Source organism: Leucoraja erinacea, chromosome 8 (genome assembly GCF_028641065.1).
Source record: "Leucoraja erinacea ecotype New England chromosome 8, Leri_hhj_1, whole genome shotgun sequence".
NCBI lineage: Eukaryota > Metazoa > Chordata > Chondrichthyes > Rajiformes > Rajidae > Leucoraja > Leucoraja erinaceus.
This window is the reverse complement of record NC_073384.1, coordinates 56,282,172-56,302,197: the sequence shown is the minus strand read 5'-3', so window position 1 is coordinate 56,302,197 and position 20,026 is coordinate 56,282,172. Positions and strand designations below refer to the sequence as shown.

The window sequence follows — 20,026 nt, the reverse complement described above, 5'->3', positions numbered from 1 at the left end:
AAAAAAGAAAAAATGCTACCTTGTGGCGCTGTGAGTTTTTGGCCATCTTACTCACAGTCCTCCTCCGCTAAAAAAGTTATGAGTGTTTAAAAAACCTTGAGATCAGCTGATTGGCCCACTTCCCTGTCAATCACTGCGATCAAGGTAACACCCCTTCTGGAGAGGGGGCAGGACTATAAAACCCCCGGATGCCTGAACATGAGTCAGTCACTCTGGAAGATTGTGAGGGAGAGGCCACAAGTGTGATTCTGCTGTGAGTCCACCCTAATGCTTTATGTGGTTATGTGCTTAACCCTATGTGTGCTTGCAATAAATGATTTGTTAGCCAGCAAATTGCTTGCAATGAATGATGATTTGTTAACCCTTAATGTGCTTACAATAAATTATTTATCAGCCAGCAATGTGCTTGTAATGAATGATGATTTGTGACCCTTAATGTGCTTGCAATAAATGATTTGTTAGCCCTTAATGAAATGAAATGAGTTGTTTGGCCTGCCCTGTGCTTGAAATTGAAATGAAATGAGTTGTTTGGCCTGCCCTGTGCTTTTACTTTTGCTTTGCCTTTGCTTTGCTTGAGCTCACCTGAAATGAAAGCAAATGGATTGTATGGTTGGTTGGCCCCACCTGCCCTGTGCTTTTGCTTTGCCTTTGTTTTGCTTTGCTTGACTTCATCTGAAATGAAAGCAAATTGATTGTATTGTTGGCTGGCCTCGCCTGCCCTGGACTTGACTTGACTTGAAATGGATTGACTTTACATGAATGAAATGGATTGTTGGCTCTGCACTCACTGTGCTTGACTTGACCCACAACACCCATGCTAGCACTCCAGAATCCCCCCCCCCTCCCACCTCGCTGGCCAATATTGGAATTGGTGGAGAGATGGAATATTGCGTTGGGGGACCAGCCCTCCTGTGTGAACCTGGGACCCACTTAGTCTAGTATATGTGTGTGTGTGTGTGTATATATACGTATATCCATACGGTGGGCGGCGCGACTCGCATCGCAGCAGCCTCTGCCGTCTGTCTGTCTTTTTATTATTTTTTGTCTCGTTTGAATGCAGTTTTTATTATTTTTTTTGTTTATGGGTGTGGGTATGTGTGTGGGGGGGCGGAGGAAACTTTAAAAAATCTATCCCATGCACGGAGAACCCGACCTTTTCTCTGTCGGGTTGTCGTTGGGGCCTAGCACCGTGGAGCGGCCTCCTGCAGGAACGACCTGGGGCTCCAGTCACGGAGCCTCCGGACCTACTCACCATTGCGGAGCTGGCCGAGTTCGGAGCGGGAGGAGCGGTGGTGGCGCTCAGCTGCGACCCGACCCCTGGGATTCGGAGGCTCCAAGCGCAGGTCTGGCAGACAGAAACACTGGGAGCCCGCGGGTCCCTACTGGGAGACCGCTTTTCGGGGTTTCCACAACGGCGACTTCACCCGCCCGAGTTGCGGGGTTGAAGAGTACCTGGAGCGGGGCCTTGCATCACCGCCCCGCGCGGCTTAGAATGGCTGCGGGACTTTGCTAGCGCCCGCCGGGGGCTCCAACAACAAGACCCGGAGCATAGCCTTGCATCACCGGCGCGGCGTTAATGGCCGCGGGACAATTACCATCGCCCGCCGGGGGCTTTGACTTTGACTTTGACTCTGACATCGGGAGGGGAATGGGAAGTGCAGGGGAGGAATAAGTCTTTGCCTTCCATCACAGCAAGGAGGAGATGCGCTGTGATGGATGTTTGTGTAAATTGTGTTGTGTCTTGGTTCTTTTTTGTGTGTATGACTGTAGAAACAACATTTTGTTTGAACCTCAATGGGGTTCAAATGACAAATAAATTGTATTGTACATAAGCCACATATATACATACAGCACACAAATATACATACACAGTTTATAAACACAAACATTTACATATACATAGTTTAAAATAAAACAATTATCCAAATTGCTCTGAAATTTACATGCAAATATTACAGGGGGTCAGATTTCCTAACACATCTAAATGCTGAACCCCCCCCCCCCCCCCCCCCCATGCCCCCGCTGACGTTTCCAGCGTTTTTTGTTTTTATTTCAGACTTCCAGCATCTGCAGGTTTGAAGTCTCAGTTGCTGACATCTGCCATTGGTCTGGATGTAAAAGTTGGGGAGACATGTGGGGAAAGCTCCTAATTGTTCCACAGAAATAAGATTTCAATGAAATTATGAGAGGCATAGATAGGGTAGACAGTCAGAAACTGTTTTTCCTTTTTCCACCTTTTTCCCAGGGTGGAAATGTCCAACACTAGAAGACATACCTATAAGGTCTGGTGTTAACCAGCGAAAACAATCTATATTTATTCAATGTCTCCTTATAGCTGAAATCTTCTAATCCAGGCAGCATTCTGGTAAACCTCTTCTGCACCCTATCCAAAGCCTCGACATCCTTCCGGCCAACCAGAACTGCATGCACTACACCAAATGTGGCCCAACCAAAGTCTTATAGAGATGCATCATGACTTCCTGACACATACATAATGCCCCGAGCAATGAAGGCAAGCTACCTGCTGTCTTCTTTACCACCCTATCCATTTGTGCTGCCACCTTCAGTGGGCTATGAATTTGAACTCCTAGATCCTCTGCACATCAATGCTATTCAGGGTCTTGCCATCAACTGTATGCTCTCACCTTACATTCAACCTCCCTAAGTACAACTCACACTTGCATAGATTAAACTCCACCTGCCATTTCTCTGCCCTTTCCTGCGGTTGACCTATATCCCGCTGTATCTTCCTCGCTGTTTACAGCTCCTCCAACTTTGGTGTTATCAACAAACTTATTCACCAACCCATCTACATTTATATCCAGAAGTCTGGAGAAGGGTCTTGACCCAAAACATCACCCATTCCTTCTCTCCAGAGATGCTGCCTGTCCCGCTGAATCACTCCAGCATTTTGTGTCTATAGTAGTCATTATATCATGATTTGTGTATATCCAAATCATTATATTACAAAAAACCAGTGGTTCCAGCACAGATCCATGCAGAACTCTGCTGGTCACAGACCTCGGGCCAGAATATCTTCCTAAAACCACAACTCTATCTTCTATGAATAATCCAGTTCTGAATCCATATCACCAAGTCACCTTGAATCCCACGCATCTTGTAAAGAAATCTGAATTGTTGAAGTACACATTGTCCTCGGTCATATTTAAATATATTGCCCGCCAGATGCATTTTCAATTCAACAGTTCAGGTTGAACAGTTCAGGTTACGAACAGTTCTCAAGAACAAATTCATGTCATAATCTCGGGAGCACCTGAATAATCGTGAACAAAGATTGAAAAATTGTGGTTGGTATCCACACAATGAAAGTGAAGGAGAGCAGTTGAGGGGAGAAGAGAAGTTTGTAAAAGGCTCAGAATTATTGCAAGAGGAATTATGAAAGAAGTTACGAATACTCAGAGACATTTTAATGCCATAATAAATATACACACATATACAATTCATCAGATTTTCCTTTCAACGTGGAAGGATCAATGAGGCAAGGTGAACAATGGCTTGCCCAATTTGATCCAAGATTCAAAATGACTTCCATTAAGCGGTATTAGTGATGGGGCATTTGAATAAATCTGTCTGATGTTGCAGCTGCTACAGAATAATTTCAGAGGAGTTCAAAAGCGAATGAGAAGATCAAGAAAGATTTTGGAAAGTGAAAAAAAAGTGCATGTAGAGCTCTGAATATATATTGGGGTCTTGTAGACAAACTCCAACCATCATTTTGAGTTGCAATTTTTATGATTCCAAAATTTCTAATATTAAATTCCATTTGGGATTGATCATCAGGCGGAAGGCAAACATAATATTGCAGACAAAATCATCTTTATGATCCAGTCAGTGTATTTATTAACTAGCATTATTAGCTAAACAATTTTAAAGTCTGATTTTTATTAATCAATCTATGAATACACACTTTAGTAAAAGGTTTGTAAGATTAATAATATCTGAAAATACTTCAAAACGGATTTTTGTAATGTTTATCTTCTTAAAAAAACAGCAAATTGCAAACTTCAGAGATGTCTGGAATTTGTTTCAGCAGATTGCCATCAAAGTGTAAAGACTTTCGAGAAAGCCTTTTTAAGAAGCTATTAAAAAAATATATATAAATATTAACTCTTGAGAAATGAGGAATAGGAAGTTTATTTTTCTTCAGCTATTTTATGTTTATGATCCACCACGGCCAATTAATGTCTATGGCCCTGACGAATGTTTTGAACACGATCTCCTTAATACATGCGATCGGTCTTAATTGAGCAGAACATACCACCCTGCCAACATAAAAAAACAGATGACTATGTACAGTAGAGGGGCACAGAAACTAAATCGGTTTCTTATTAAGTTGCAAAGTGAATAGCATTTTTTTCCAACTCTTGTTATTTTGCAAACTACAACTGTCCATATCATTCATTTGCCTTTAAAAAAAAATATATATATATATTTTTTCATTGAAAAATCACTTGTATACGATGCCTATTTCTAAATACTTGAAGATCTAGACATTCCCAATTAATACAAATGAATTTATCGCCGGTTCTTAACTGCACACTAGTATAGTGAAACCGTCGTTGAACACAAAACAAAAAGCGTGGAAACATTTGAACAGCCAATATTAAAGATTCATGTGGATTGGCTAGAAAAATAACGATGGCTGTTTTCGCAATTGGTGTTTGGGACCCGGAAAGTTCAATAGCGAATCATGTTTATTGCTGGTCGATTGTGGATCTGACTGATTGCTTTCTTAGTTGCGTTTCCCCCACCCCTTGTAATCATCATTGCATGATTTATTTTTTGGATTCATCGCACGGTGCAAAGCACGACCATCTTCTGGATATGGGACAATGATTTTAACGGGCGTGGATCCTTTAAATGAAGCGAGGAGTGAGTATATATGAGCGTGTGCATGTGAGATTTCCAACGAGAGAGAGAGAGCGAGCGCTGTGCATTTCGACTGGGATGAACACGTATGAACCATGTGGCACAATATCCACTCTTAAATGTTCGACTCTCCTCTTGACAATGAACAAAAAAAAGACTGCTAATATAAGAAAATTGGGTGCATTGTTCGTATGAGAAGTAAGTACTCTTCGCCTCCATGGCTATCACTTCAGGTTATTAAATGCATTTTGAATTGGTCTATTTCTATTGTTAGTCTGAAATTAATGCTGAGCAAGGTTTTGCAGGGGTGCATATTTTATTAGGCTATACTTGAGTCGGCTTCAAACACAAGCCACTATCTGGGCATGAAACATTATTGGAAGGAGAATTTGTACGCAAATGAATGTTCTGTAAATGTTCGCGATCTTTAAAATGAACAATACCTGACCAAGGATTCTCTCAGTGAGCTCGGCGTAATTGATTCAGAAATGATCGTAAAATGCATATTTGGCATCGATTTCAATCCGAATGTCTGCTGCCACGCTTATTGCCAAGTGGACGATCAATAACTTGTGCCAGCGAGTACGCCGTTTATTTTCGGGCATTTGGATTCAAATCCATGTATTTTCTAGAGCAGGAACTTGAAAAGACTAGGATGAGAAGAAGGCATGCAATAAAGCCCCCTTTTTTCCCCCAAAAGGAAGGAAAAATGCACCCAGAACAATTCAGAGATGAAGTCCATCGATGATGATAAAGGGTCCACACAGACATCCCGCATTAACGAGTCCTGTCCATTCGTGTGTTAAAGAAGGAACTGCAGATGCTGGAAGATCGAAGGTACACAAAAATGCTGGAGAAACTCAGCGGGTGCAGTAGCATCTATGGAGCGAAGGAAATAGGCGACGTTTCGGCCCGAAACCCTTCTTCAGACTGAGGAATGTCTTGTTGATCATATTCTCTAGTGTCATACATTATAGAATGCTCAACGGGCTCCTTTGTATTTTTGTTGATACCTAGCTCAGACTGAAGAAGGGTTTCGGCCCGAAACGTCGCCTATTTCCTTCGCTCCATATATGCTGCTGCACCCGCTGAGTTTCTCCAGCATTTTTGTGTACCTCCTGAACATGCATTATGTTTCTAGCTAATTCACTTGCAGTCAGTACACTGTCGGTTGTGAATTATGACGTTTGTCGTTTATCGTATTGCAGATATTTGTTTAATATTGAAAACAATACTATCACGAGGTAAATTGAGGTTGTAGCATTAACCTGTAAACCCCATTTCATCTGGTTGACAAGCGAAAAGCATCCTGTAGATTTATTAATCTGTTTGCTTTCTCTCAGTGGCAGCGCCAGATTTACTCGACCCTAAAGCAGCAACTCAGAATGCTAAGCCGAGGTTGTCCTTTTCTGCAAAACCGACGGTTTTAACTTCGGGAGCAGACAACGACCTGAACCCAAGTGTTATGAAATGGAAGACTGCCTCCGTTTATTTTCTGGTGGTGGTCCTTTACTTGATAATCGGCGCCACTGTGTTCCGAGCGCTTGAGCAACCTACAGAAAGCTCTCAGAAGACTGCGATTATTATGCAGAAATTGGAATTTCTGGAAAAGAACATTTGTGTCAACTCCCATGAGCTAGAACTATTGATCCAGGTAAAAAAAAAAAATAAACTTTGTTCATTTTTACTCATTGATTAATGGTTTACGGTCGAGGCTGTATAAGCTGCACTAAATGCAAACACGACTTGTAGTAATTGAAATAGTAGTGAGGGAGCGCTGGAGTTTCCTATTGCATTCTTATTGTCTTCTTGGCGGGTCTCTGGAGATTGAGGATGTACTGCCTTTTTTCCATTTCTGCGGGTTCTGAGGCAGCTGAAAAACCCTATGTGGGAATAACAAACTCTGCCAGGTGTGGCTTGTAGTCTGGGTCAGCTAGGTGAGAAGTTTGGGTTGCTATGTACTCCTGCTGCTTGTGAATAGCCTCCTCCTATTCCTGTCATAACTATTTGTGAAGCTCCTTCTCCACTGTGAACAGCTGCGTGGGCCAGGTATCATCTAGGAAGGAATTGCAGATGCAGGTTTGAACCGAAGGTGAGGTGAGAAAAAAACTTTTTTCACCCAGAGAGTTGTGAATTTATGGAATTCCCTGCCACAGAGGGCAGTGGAGGCCAAATCACTGGATGGATTTAAGAGAGAGTTAGAGCTCTATGGGCTAGTGGAGTCGAGGGATATGGGGAGAAGGCAGGTACGGGTTATTGATAGGGGACAATCAGCTATGGTCACAATGAATGGCGGTGCTGGCTCGAAGGGCCAAATGGCCTCCTCCTGCACCTATTTTCTATGTTTCTATGAAGATAGACACACAGTGCTGGAGTAACTCAACGGGACAGGCATTCGGACAGGCATCTCTGGAGAGAAGAAATAGGTGATGTTTCGAGTCTGAAGAAGGGTCTTGACCCAAAATGTCACCCATTCCTTCTCTCCAGAGATGCTGCCTGTGTTACTCCAGCGCTTTGTGTCTATCTGTGGGCCAGGTATCCCCAGTTACATGAAATGTTGCACTTTTCCCAAGGTGATCTTGTGGTGGAGCTCATGTAGAGGGCCAACTTAGGCAGCCTGGTTGGGTGTGCCGATAACATGGCCCGTCCCTTATAGCTAGATGTATGGAACCACAGACTCAGTGCCGTATTCAGTGGACCTAGATGTGTGGACACGGCATTGGATTGAACATCAGGTGAACCAATTTGGAGCATTTTGCAATGCCAGTGTTGGTGATATTCCCCCAAGGTGTTGAGGTGACTAAGTTCCCTATGACTGGTTTTGCATATGATGAGCGTTTGACAGCACTGGGCTTCTACTTGCTACAGTTTAGAAGGTTGAGGGGTGACCTCATTGGAACTTACAGAATAATGAAAGGCAAAGAAAGAGTGGATGTGGAAAGGATGTTTCCACTGGTGCGAGAGTCTAGGACCAGTCATAGCCTCAGAATTAAAGGGCTCTCTTTTAGAAAGGAGGTGAGGAGGAACTTCTTTAGTCAGAGGGTAGTTAATCTGTGGAACTCATTGCCACAGAGGGCTGTGAAAGCCAAGTCAGTGGATATTGTTACGGCAGAGATAAACAAATTCGTGATTCGAACGGTGTCGAGGGTTTTGGGGAGAAGGCAGCAAAATGGGATTAAGAGGTAGAGATCAGCCATGATGGAATGACGGAGTAGACTCGATGGTGTGTATGGCCTAATTCTACTCCTATTACTTGTGACTCTGAAACATTAGGTAGGGAGTGAATCATTGCTGTTCAGCAGACCATGAGCTAGGTGCCAGGTTTGTGTTTTTGTTTTCCAAATAATCTTTTCCTCAGCCGGCTGAAAGCTGTGCTGGTGCCCTGGAGGTGGCCGCTCATTGATGTCTGCTCCTGACATGATGACAAGATGTAGCTCCTGAGAAATGGAAAGTGATTCATATTTTCCATATGTTGTGGATTTTCATTATCAGGGGGGGGGTGGTGACATATCTTCTGGTTGTTTAGTTTAAAGAGTATTTCTGTATGCTTCAACGGAGGAGCGTTGTTAGTGTCTAGTAAATTGATGAAATTAGAGTAAACCTGGTTATGAAATGGAAATGGTACCAGTTGAAACTGGACGTAAGTTTTGCCCACTGCTATGGGAAGTATGTCAAAGGCAAGAATGATCAAGAGGAGGACTGAACTAATGACCCAACGTTGTTTGGTCCCAGTGTGCACTGAGGCTGCGATCATAGTTTGTATGTCATTGTGAAACAAATTTGGAAATATTATGAACTTTTATTGAAAGTGGTGGCAGTGGTGCAGTAGTAGAGTTCCTATCTTACAGCACCAGAGACCCCAGTTTCAATCCTGACAATGGGTGCTGTCTATACAGAGTTTGAATGTTCTCCCTGTGACCGTGTGGGTTTTCTCCAGGTGCTCCTGTTTCCTCCCACACTCTGAAGATGTATAGATGTGTAGATTAACTGGCCCTGGTGTGCAAGTGTATGTGATGATCACTAGTTGGTATGGACTCAGTGGCCCAAAGGACCTGTTTCTGAGTTTTATCTCTAAGGTCTAAAGCTGAAATTTTAAGAAAGATTGTACAAAATCCTTTTTGGTTACAAGTATTAAAGGATTTGGTGAGGTTGAAAAGGACCATGCAAGGTGGTTCATATATTTGTCGAGCTAGTTTGTGCAGCGAAGATTATAAATGTTGCTCCTCCGTTCGTGGAATCTGCACTCGAACTCTAGAAACTGGTCTTTGGTCCCTAGTAGGAGGAGGATCTGTGCAATGATCTCCTGTGGCAAACACCGGAAAGATTTGTGTAACTATCTTTATGAGACTGGTCTCCTTTCTTGTTGATGGTCACGAACACAATGCGGTCTCCAGTACGGAGGCGGCCGTTCCAGGGTTCCCAGGCCGCTGTGAGGATTCTCCCGACGCTGGAGCACCATCACCCGGCGAGAACGGCCTGGAACATCGGGCCACTGTGGAGGCAACTGTGGAGGCCTCAATAGGCCCGACTATGGGTGAAGTGGGGATGGGGACTGGACTTTGTGCCTTCCCTCATAATGGGAACCATTGTGGGGGGATGTTTTTATGTTTAAATGTCTTTATTATTGTTATGTCTGTATTCTTTCTTTATGTGCTGCACGGAGAGGACGCTGGCGCTGTTTGTTCGCCGCTTCTCCGTTTGCTATTGTCTGTTACTATTGTAAAGCGACTTTGAGTCTTAGAAAAGCGCTATAAAAATTAAATTTATTATTATTATTATTTTTAAGATCCCTTGCCACACTCTGCTATTCCTAGATGAAGCAGGTGAGGTTACGTAATCAAACTAGTTTCACTTCTCTATCTAATTTTGGTTTGACTTTGGTTTTCTCCAAGTGAGATTAGGTAGTCCTTGCAATCTCTAGTCTAGCATGGGTAATACTGAGATTGTAACAGGTGAGAAGCAGGCAAGAACATATCTGTCAAAGACAGCAACTAGGTTGCGATGATCATTGAAGAGTTCCCTCCAGGAACTGCTGACTGCCTCTCTTTGATGCATTTTCCATCCTTGGGCTCTGAGTGGTTTTGGCAGCACTGAAGATGGAGCATGTGACGAAGAGATCTTGTACTTGTTTCTCAAAGAAAACAGGACATTATGTATGACAACCCCACCTTCTAGAAATTTAGACTTGGGGTATGAGGAAAGAGATTTGGAGGAATTTATGAGTGGGATATTTTACAGCCCAGAGAGATGAGAACCAGGAATGTAATGCCTGAAGAGAATGGTTGAAGCTGGTTCACTAGCAGCATTCAGGAAGGTTTAAAGGGTTATGTACCAAGTGCTGAGTGATGGGATTAATATGGAAGGGTGAGCATTGGGCTGAGTGGATGATGGCCAATGCTGTATGATTCTATGACTCTCGGAAAGTTACTAAGATGCCACACAATCCTGTTCTTGGTGGTGAAAGTCACCCCATGAAAACGGTGGTACACAAAAATGCTGGAGAAACTGAGCGGGTGCAGCAGCATCTATGGAGCGAAGGAAATAGGCAATTTCGGGCCAAAACCCTTCTTCAGTCTGAGTTTCTCCAGCATTTTTGTATACCTTCGATTTTCCAGCATCTGCAGTTCCTTCTTAAACACCATGAAAACGGTGGATGTCTTCCGGTTTTCCTTCAGGAATGTGTAGCAACCATCTTGTCCCTTAAGCCGATGTCTCCTGCCCATTTTGCCTCATTTACAGTGGAGCTATCAGCGTTGAAACATCAGAACTCCTGAGATATGAGAGATGAGCAATGTTCAGATCTTTTACTGAGGCAGTTGTCAATGAGAATCCTGACTTTCCAGATCCCAAACATCATTTTGATGAATAGAAGATGCTTTGAGAGTGTACTTTAATGCGGAGTGGCAGGCAAACTTGATAAAGGAGAATCTTTGTCTGAATACGAGGATATCCAACATAATGGAAACCAGGATCTACTTTATAGATTGAATGTTTAATCTATAAACATGGAAATAGTGCAGAGAAGATTTACGAGGATGTTTCCAGGACTCCAGGGCCAGAGCTATTGGGAGAGGTTGAGAAGGCTAGGTGTCTATTCCTTTGAGCACGGGAGGATAAGGGGTGATCATATAGAGGTGTGCAAAATCATGAGAGGAATAGGTCAGGTAAATGCACAGAGTCTCTTGCCCAGAGTAGAAGAATCGAGAACCAGAGGACCCAGGGCTACTTCTATGTTGTCTTATAGTGTCACAATAAATACTTGGATTATATAGAGCCTTTACCTTAAAAGTAAACTTCTCAAGGTGTTCCACAGAATAATTAGTAGGAAGGAACTGCAGATGCTGGTTTAAACCGAAGGTAAACACAAAATGATGTAGTAACTCTGTCGGACGTAATGTCGGAGGAAGGGTCTCGACCGGAAACGTCATCCTTTCCTTCTCTCTAGAGATGCTGCCTGTCCCGCTGAGTTACTCCAGCATTTTGTGTATCACAGAGTAATTAGTTTAGTTTAGAGATTCAGCACCAAAACAGGCCCTTCGGCCCACCAGGTCCGCACCGACCAGCGATCCCTGCACATTAACACTATCTTACCTACAGAGACGCTATGGGCAATTTACACTTGTAGCAAGCCAATTATCCTCCAAACCTGTACGGCTTTGGAGTGTGGGAGGAAACCAAAGACCTTTGAGAAAACCTACGCGGTCACAGGGAGAATGTACAAACCCTGTACAGACAGCACCCATAGTCGGGATTGGACCTAGGCCTCCATTGTTGCAAGCCGTTAAGGCAGCAACTCTACCGCTGCGCCAGAAAATTTGACACACAACCAGATAAAGTGTTATTTGGACAGGGGTTTGGTCCCAAAGGAGTGGGGAAGCTTAGAGAGGTAATTTTAAGACTAGCAATCAGCAGTTAATGCCCCAAGTGGACATTGAAATCGGATTCGTTCATAAGGTTAGAATTGGAGAATCCAGAGACCGTAAGGACTTGTAAGACTGTAGATGAACACAAAGATTGGGGCAGTTAGAGGGAAAAAAAAAGATAAAGAAACAAAATCTAGTAGGAAACATAGAAAATAGGTGCAGGAGTAGGCCATTCGGCCCTTCGAGCCTGCACCGCCATTCAATATAATTATGGCTGATCATATTGTAACGCCACAACTGCTGGGAGAGTTAAAAATTGAGTCATAGAGTGATACAGTGTGGAAACAGGCCCAACATGCCCCCCATGTCCCAGCTACACTAGTCCCACCTGCCAGCCTTTGGTCCATATCCCTCCAAACCAGTCCTATCCATGTACCTGTCTAACTGTTTCTTAAATGTTGGGATAGTCCATGCCTTAACTACCTCCCCTGGCAGCTTGTTCCACACATCAACCACCCTTCGTGTGAAGTGGTCACCTGGTCTTTTTTGTTTTAATACCCATGTAAAGAGGCATTGTTGGATGCAAAAAGATCATTGATATGTTATTAAAGGGATAGGGTCACCGTTGTGGCCTGACCAAAGACGTGTTGTTAAATGTTTGCCAACCTATGTTTGGATGGATCAGTGTCTACAGAGGAGGCTGCATCTCTCTCTACAGATGTAGCTGGATCTGTTTTAGCTTGTTTCTTGTTCCTTGTCTGTCTCAAGCAGTTACCTTAGCAACTTTGACATGTCTCCTTTCACAGACATTCCATCCGTTATCTCCACTCCTCTCCCTTTCTGCAACAAAGAGGCTGTCCCACTTGGGCGACCTAATCCGTGAGTTCTGAATAGATTGCCCTCTTCTCATACTCGCAGCATGGTCGACACAAAGTCATAGGAGGTCTTTGTAACTGTCCTTCATGATCAAGTGTAGTCCCCGTGTACTCGAGGCCTCAGCTAGGTCGCGGCGTATTTTTCAACATGTTGAAAAATGCCCGCGAGTAAAACAAGGTCGCCATGGGGGAAAAAATCGATACTTTTTTAACTTGTAGGTTTAATCGTAGTAGGTCGGCATGTTAGTCGTAGGTAATCGATTGTAGTCAAGGTAATTGAAGGTAGTCGAAGATAGTCTTCAACATAGTCGAAGGGAGGTCGAAGGAGATTGAAGGAGGTCGTCTTCATTCTCCACTATTCGGTGTCCAATTTTCCTGAAACTAGTCGTAGCTACTCGAAGCTAGTCTTCAACATAGTCGAAGGAGGTCTTTAACATGGCATTTTTTCAAACTCTCCTAAACTCTTCTAAACTCGCCAAATAGGTCCCCCAAGTTGGAGAGCGCCTTTAGATGCTTCTTTTCTCACTGTTCAGGTTCTAATGGGGGCTCCTTCATCCTGACTTTCAACTTTGTTTCTCTCCTCACTGATCTGCTTTGTGTTTCTATTATTCCCTATAAATGTGAAAGTCAGCACGTTGCCATTGGTTTTACAATGGTCTATCCCTCTGAAGTATTTAATTCTGTCTCTTTCCCCCCCCTACCCCCCCCCCCCTGCCCACCCAGACTCAGAAGCTGATCATTCCCCCCACCCTTGCCTGACATTTTTAATCGCCTTTAGTTTAGTTTAGAGATACAGCACGGAAAGAGGCCCATCGGCCCACCGTGTCCGCGCCGACCAGCGATCCGCACCTACTAGGGACAATTTTTACATTTACCAAGCCAATTACCCTACAAACCTGTACGCCTTTGGAGTGTGGGTGGAAACCAAAGATCTCGGACAAAACCCACGCAGGTCATGGGGAGAATGTACAAACTCCGTACAGACACCACCAGTAGTCGGGATCGAACCTGGGTCTCTGGCGTTGCATTCAATGTAAGGCAGCAACTCTACAGTTGCGCCACCGTGACCACCTAGAAAACATAGGTGGTGAAAACATAGGTGGTCAGGAGGAGCATTGCAATGAGCTCACTGGAGAAGAATATTATTAGTAGTCTGCTTCATGCTCTAGAACTTGGCCATCACGAACAAGCAGCCACATGTGAGCAACAACAATTGAGTAGGCGGAGCAGGAAAAGCAGCATGAAATGGAGAAGAGCAGGGGAGGTAGTGCTTCACACTGCCATCAGTTAATGTTCTCAGGGAGCACTTCCTTGAAGACCATGAATCATTATTATTAGTAGCTTGAAAAATGTTTTAGAAATGTGTGAGATAATTTGTGTAAGTTGAATTCCTGTAAATGTAGTCATTGGCATCCCAGGGAGTCCCTGTATATCTGTGTGTAAATGACAAGTACTATTATTTGGCTATTAAGATGAGAGTTTTTATAGACTTGCTTTTCTGTTAGCTGTTGGAATCAAAATGTGTTAATGTTCCCTTAGACAAATGTAAAATATTAGTTTTATGATAATATAACTACAGAATGAAAACTCTTGCTTAATGTTTAAGATTAGCTCAGTGGATTTAATGAATAAATGATATACCAAATTGAGACTGCTACCCTTAGCTTGTAAAGTAAGTGTTATGCCGTGAGTCAGAGAAAATGATAGATTTACAGAGGAAGAACTTGTTCATGGCTTAATTGCTGAATTAAAGTTTAGTTTGTGGTTTGATGGCCTTGGGATGTAGTCTAGACATTTTAAACCTTTCTTTTTATAAATGCCAGAGTACATCTCAGAGTTAAGTGTGTATCTATTTTCATTGATTTGGCACCTTTTACATTGTGAAATGCCATGAGGAACTTCACTGGATTGTTGCCCGACAAGTACATTGGCACTAAATCAACCACCCACTGAGTCCACTCTGACCAGTGATTGTGCTGTACTATAGCACTATCCCATACACTAGGGAGAATGTATAATCTTTACCAAAACCAAATAATCTACAAACCTGTACATCTTTGGAATAAGGTCTTGGGTGATAAGAAGAACACTGAAACATAGAGAGGAGGGATAAGAAGGAGGATAGAAGGGAAGTATGGGACCTGGGGATGAGAGGTGAGCTTAGGGAGGAGGGGAAATGTGCAAGGTGACTATGGTGGTGGGAGATGGTGAGTAAAATGTATGCACACTGCTGTGGGGGCTGGGGCAGGGTTACTTATGCCCCTGTCCCACTTAGGAAACCTGAATGGAAGCCTCTGGAGACTTTGCGCCCCATCCAAGGTTATCGTGCGGTTCCCGGAGGTTTTTGTCAGTCTCCCTACCTGCTTCCACTACCTGCAACCTCCTGCAACCTCCGGGAACCGCACGGAAACCTTGGGTGGGGCGCAAAGTCTCCAGAGGTTTCCGTTCAGGCTTCCTAAGTGGGACGGGCATTACTTTGCTCCACTTTCCAGCATCTCTGGACTTTTGTGCCTCCTAAAGCCTGCAGTTGGTTGTTCCATTTTTTTGAGAAATTCGACAGATCCAAGTAACTTTATCAGCTTTTAAGCGGAAGAGCAAGGCCCTTATTTAGGCATCTGTCTATTGATCAAAGCTGTGGGTCTTAAGGTGTGCCTTAAGGTGTAGGCAGGATTTAGGGAGGTAGTTGGTGTGTAAGGCTTGCATCAGTGAAAGCACAGCTTTGAAGAGGATTAAAGGAGATGTGAATCCGCAGGAAATCAACAGTCAAGGTGAAAAGCTTGGAGATATAGTGCAGTTGAAGAGATCACGGTGATTAGGGAGAAGTGAAATGATGGAGTTAACTTGCAGATGAGAATTTTATACCCGAGGTATTGCTGAGCTGGAAATAGATACATTAAGGGACTTACAAAACATAGAAAAATAGGTGCAGGAGTAGGCCATTCGGCCCTTCAAGCCAGCACCGCCATTCAATATGATCATGGCTGATCATCTAAAATCAGTACCCAGTTCCTGCTTTTTCCCCCATATCCCTTGATTCCTTTAGCCCTAAGAGCTCGTGAAACATCCAGTGCATTGGCCTTCACTGCCTTCTGTGGCAAAGAATTCCACAGATTCACAACTCTCCCTGGTTCTGGACTCCCCCAACATCGGGAACATTTTTCCTGCATCTAGCCTGTCCAATCCTTTAAGAAATGTATATGTTTCAATGAGATCTCCTCTCATCCCTCTAAATTCCAGTGAATACAAGCCCAATTGACTTTTTGAATGTTGAGTCGTAAACTTCAATTTTTAGCAAAAGTCAGTATGATAGTCATTTGTTTCTAAACAGATTCATATAATGATAAATGATGTAGCACAAATGTGGGCACGAAGTACTACAGTCTGATGAAGGGTCTCGACCTGAAACATCGCCTATTCCTTCTGTCCATAGATGTGGCCTCGCCCGCTGAGTTCCTCCAGCATTTTTGTCTACCTTTGATTTTTCCAGCATCTGCAGTTCTTTCTTAAACAGTAACTCAGTGGGTCGGGCTGTGTCTCTGGAGAATATGGATAGGTAACATAGGTTGCAGGAAAAATGTTCCTGATGTTGGGGGAGTCCAGAACCAGGGGTCACAGTTTCAGAATAAAGGGTAGGCCATTTGGAACTGAGATGAGAAAAAACCTTTTTCAGCCAGAGAATTGTGAATCTGTGGATTTCTCTACCACAGAAGGCAGTGGAGGCCAATTCACGGGATGTATTCAAGAGAGAGTCAGATATAGCTCTTAGGGCTAATGGCATCAAGGGATATGGGGGGAAAAGCAGGAACGGGGTACTCTTCTTCTTATCGAGTCCACACACAGGATTAGAAGTTGTTCAGCCAGAGCTGAACACACCTCTCGGCATCTGCATACAATGGTGTCTGTCTTGTCGCTTCTTGTGCGTGGTGGTGAAAAGATTGGTGGAAACAGGGCCGCGACGTGAACGCTCTTTCCTTGACCCCAACGGGGTACTGATTCTGGATGATCAGCCATGATCATATTGAATGCCGGTGCTGGCTCGAAGGGCCGAATGGCCTACTCCTGCACCTATTTTCTATGTTTCTATGTCTATGTTTCTATGACATGCATTGTGACGAGTCGGGATCTTTCTTCAGAGCTGCTTCTGAACAGAAACATCACCTGTCCATGTTCATCAGAGATGCTGCCTGACCCGTTGGGTTACCTCAGCGCTTTGTGTATTTTTTCATAAACCAGCATGTGGAAATGTTAACTCCTCCTAATAAATAAACAAGACCAATTCTTAACGAGTTGGTCTCCATTTATTGATTTCTTGGATTCATGTGGTGCAACAGTATTGTAAAAATGAAAGGTTTCAGGTATGGGTGAAAGATGATCAATGATATAAAAACTCATCTCCTTGCGGCGATTTGATAATCTCCCTCCTGCTTTCTTTTCTTGCTTATTTCTTTTCCTTACTGTCTTTTGTTTCTCCTTTTTATTCCCACACACACTATACTTTCCTCTATTCTTTACTATCTTTCTTTCTTATTTCTCTCTTTATACAAAAAAAAAGAGGTTGTACAGAGAATGTATTATGTTAACATATTTTTGGCACCTGTAAAAAGGTACCACTGTATTGTACTTCTAATAAAATAAAAAATAAAAATAAATAAAAAGGAAATGTTAAAATTAACCAAATTGGCATGGAAATATAATACGCGTGAATCGTGTGCAAATTTAACGTTTATAAATTATTTAATCTCATGAAAGACTCATAAACAGAATTTTTATAGGGAAACTGTATAACTGAACATAACAGCACAAAGGAATTTGTATTCAATCTTAAATGACCAGCATTCTAATATGTACATATATGAAATGTTATAGGTTTTTACGAGTATTGGCTTGAGAATCTCAAAATTGCCAAAGAATTATCAGCTGTTGCCGAGTATATTTTGACATAAAATAAATAGAGAATCTGCTTTCTTTAAATTCAGGCAGCTATCAGTAATAATTGTGTTTACATTTAATTGCTGCTTCAATGACAAGCTTGCTGCTCTTTTCATATTTTACATATATTGAAGCCTTTAAAAGACACAAACTTTATTTCCCCAACATTTGTGAGGAAAACAATTTCAGTTCCCAAATGTGTATCTGTTATATCCTATTTTTCATTGTTTTCTGTTCAAAAATATGCACGTACCTACAAATAATAGTGGTTGACGTGAGCTGGGAATACTATGCTTCACGTTAACTAAGTCTATAAAATATTTTAAATCTAAAAATAATCTGGCCATCATAAGCAGCGTTATGTGCCTTAAGTCAATAGTGTCAATTGCTTGAGAGCATTGGCTACCAATTGTATTAATTTCCTGCTCATTTGGCATTAATAATAATTCCGCTTACATTTAAATATTGGTCCAGATGTCAATTACCTGGAGAGGATTTTGCTTATATGGCTATTGTACTTTTAAAAACTATCCAATCCTTCCGTTGTTGAAGTAAAGAAGATACCCTCTGAGAATCTCAAAGAAACATAATCACAGTGTCTCATGACTCCGTCTAATTTTATCATTGTTACCAATGCAAACATAATCTTAGTGAAAGCACCATGCATTTTGTAAGCTCGAGAAACCTTTGTGTTTGCTATAAAAGAATGGTGTGTGCTTTGTGTTATGTTGAATGAGTAACACTTACTCTCTTCATGGCATTACATTGACTGGTACACTCGTGTTGAGAGTATAACACTCCATTGACAAGATGAATAACGTCCACTTCAGATCAAGAAAGATAAAAGCCATGTTACTGAAACTGTAAAATTTCAGTTACATTTTCATTGTCTGGCAAAATGATTATGGGTTTCCTAAAATTAAATGCTGCTGATGAAGTTCATCCACCAATAATGCCTGTTCAGCTATTAATTCCCCTCATTACATTGACAATCATTTAAAATGAATGAGTTCTAATTGGTGTTATGATCCGAAAACCAATGTCTATATTCTGCTGGTATGTGTGAGACTATGCACAGGATAATCCTATTTGCAGCTTGTGCTATAAAATATTTATATCGTCGGGGGATGGAGGAAGGAGAACTCAGAATTGCATGTTGATGGGGATATATTGAAACAATTCTGTCTGAAGTATGGAGTTGATCTGCAGTTTGCACAATGAATTGTTTTATTATTGTACAGATTAACATTATTCTTTATTCTGGATCATCATCCAGAGATACTGCCTGTCTCACTGAATTAGTCCAACATTTTGTGTCTAGAACAATCTCTGCATTCTCCTGAGATGCTGTCTGACCCACTGAGCAATTCCAGCACCCTGTGTCTTCCAAGTGTGGCTGTGTACGTACCTCAGCAACTACAGTGTATTCCCACAACTTGGAAACTGAAAGTCCTTGAGCTTCAGTTGAATGCACTTCAGTTGCTTTGAATGTTTCTCAGCCCAGAGAGCTCTGCTGTAAACCATTGTGTCGTGGTAGTTGAAGGGCCCGGATGAGGACATTGGCGGCTGGATACTGTGGGTGTAGGCACGCTGTTAGTCTGAGAGATGGCAGACTTTTCAATGAACTGGGCTCCACTTTGAACAGGGTACAGGTTAGAGAGATTGAAGGTGCTTGCTCAAGTTTCATGAACTTTGGAGAGACACGGTATCAATCTCTCTAACCTGTACCCTGTTCAAAGTGGAGCCCAGTTCAACTGTGGAGATCATGGCAGCGTTTGTACAAGTTTAAAACTCTGCTCTTACGTAATTTATCATTTTTGTTAGCGTTGATGCTTTCTTATTATTTATAACATTGATAAATCCAGACATACATAACATCATTATTTTCATTTTACTATTGGTGTTAAAAGGACTTGCATTTAATAAATCAATTATTTGAATTAGCATGGCAGATTTCAGGATGTTGAAAATATAAATATATATTGAAAAATGGTGAAAGAAACTTTTTTTAAAAAACATCTTCATTCCCTTGAGGAGTCTTGTGATGCCCTTTAAGGCTTAATGTTGATATGAATGAATTAATACGTTTATTGGTCAAGTATTCATATACAAGGAATTTGCCTTGGTGCTCCGCCCGCAAGTGACAACATGACACACAGTGACAGTTAGGAATGACACATAAAACATTAAACAATAATAATAAAACATTGTTGATTAAACGTGAATTAAATAAAATACCAGAGCAAACGGAGGGTACAGATTTTTGGTTATTGAGCAGAGCTACAACTCGTGCATAAAAAACTGTTTTTGTGTCTGGCTGTGGCAGCTTTGACAATCCGGAGTCGCCTTCCAGAGGGAAGTGATTCAAAGAGTTTGTGGCCAGGGTGAGAGTGGTCAGAGATGATCCTGCCCGCTCGCTTCCTGGCCCCTGCAGTGTACTGTTCATCAATGAAGGGATGGTTGCAGCCA

General features: G+C 42.4%; 1 protein-coding gene across 2 annotated transcripts in view; it reads left to right on the top strand.

The window, feature by feature from the left end:
• The first annotated feature begins 4,552 nt into the window (after window positions 1–4,552).
• kcnk2a (potassium channel, subfamily K, member 2a) overlaps window positions 4,553–20,026 on the top strand; it is a 115,923-nt gene continuing 100,449 nt past the window's right edge. Inside the window, exons 1-2 of one of the 2 annotated variants that reach the window (XM_055639742.1) lie at window positions 4,553–5,088; window positions 6,234–6,544. In XM_055639742.1, coding sequence (XP_055495717.1) covers window positions 5,082–5,088; window positions 6,234–6,544 — 318 coding nt within the window. In that variant the 5' untranslated portion in view covers window positions 4,553–5,081. The remainder of the gene's footprint in view (window positions 5,089–6,233; window positions 6,545–20,026) is intronic. The other variant, XM_055639741.1, reaches the window with a different exon arrangement.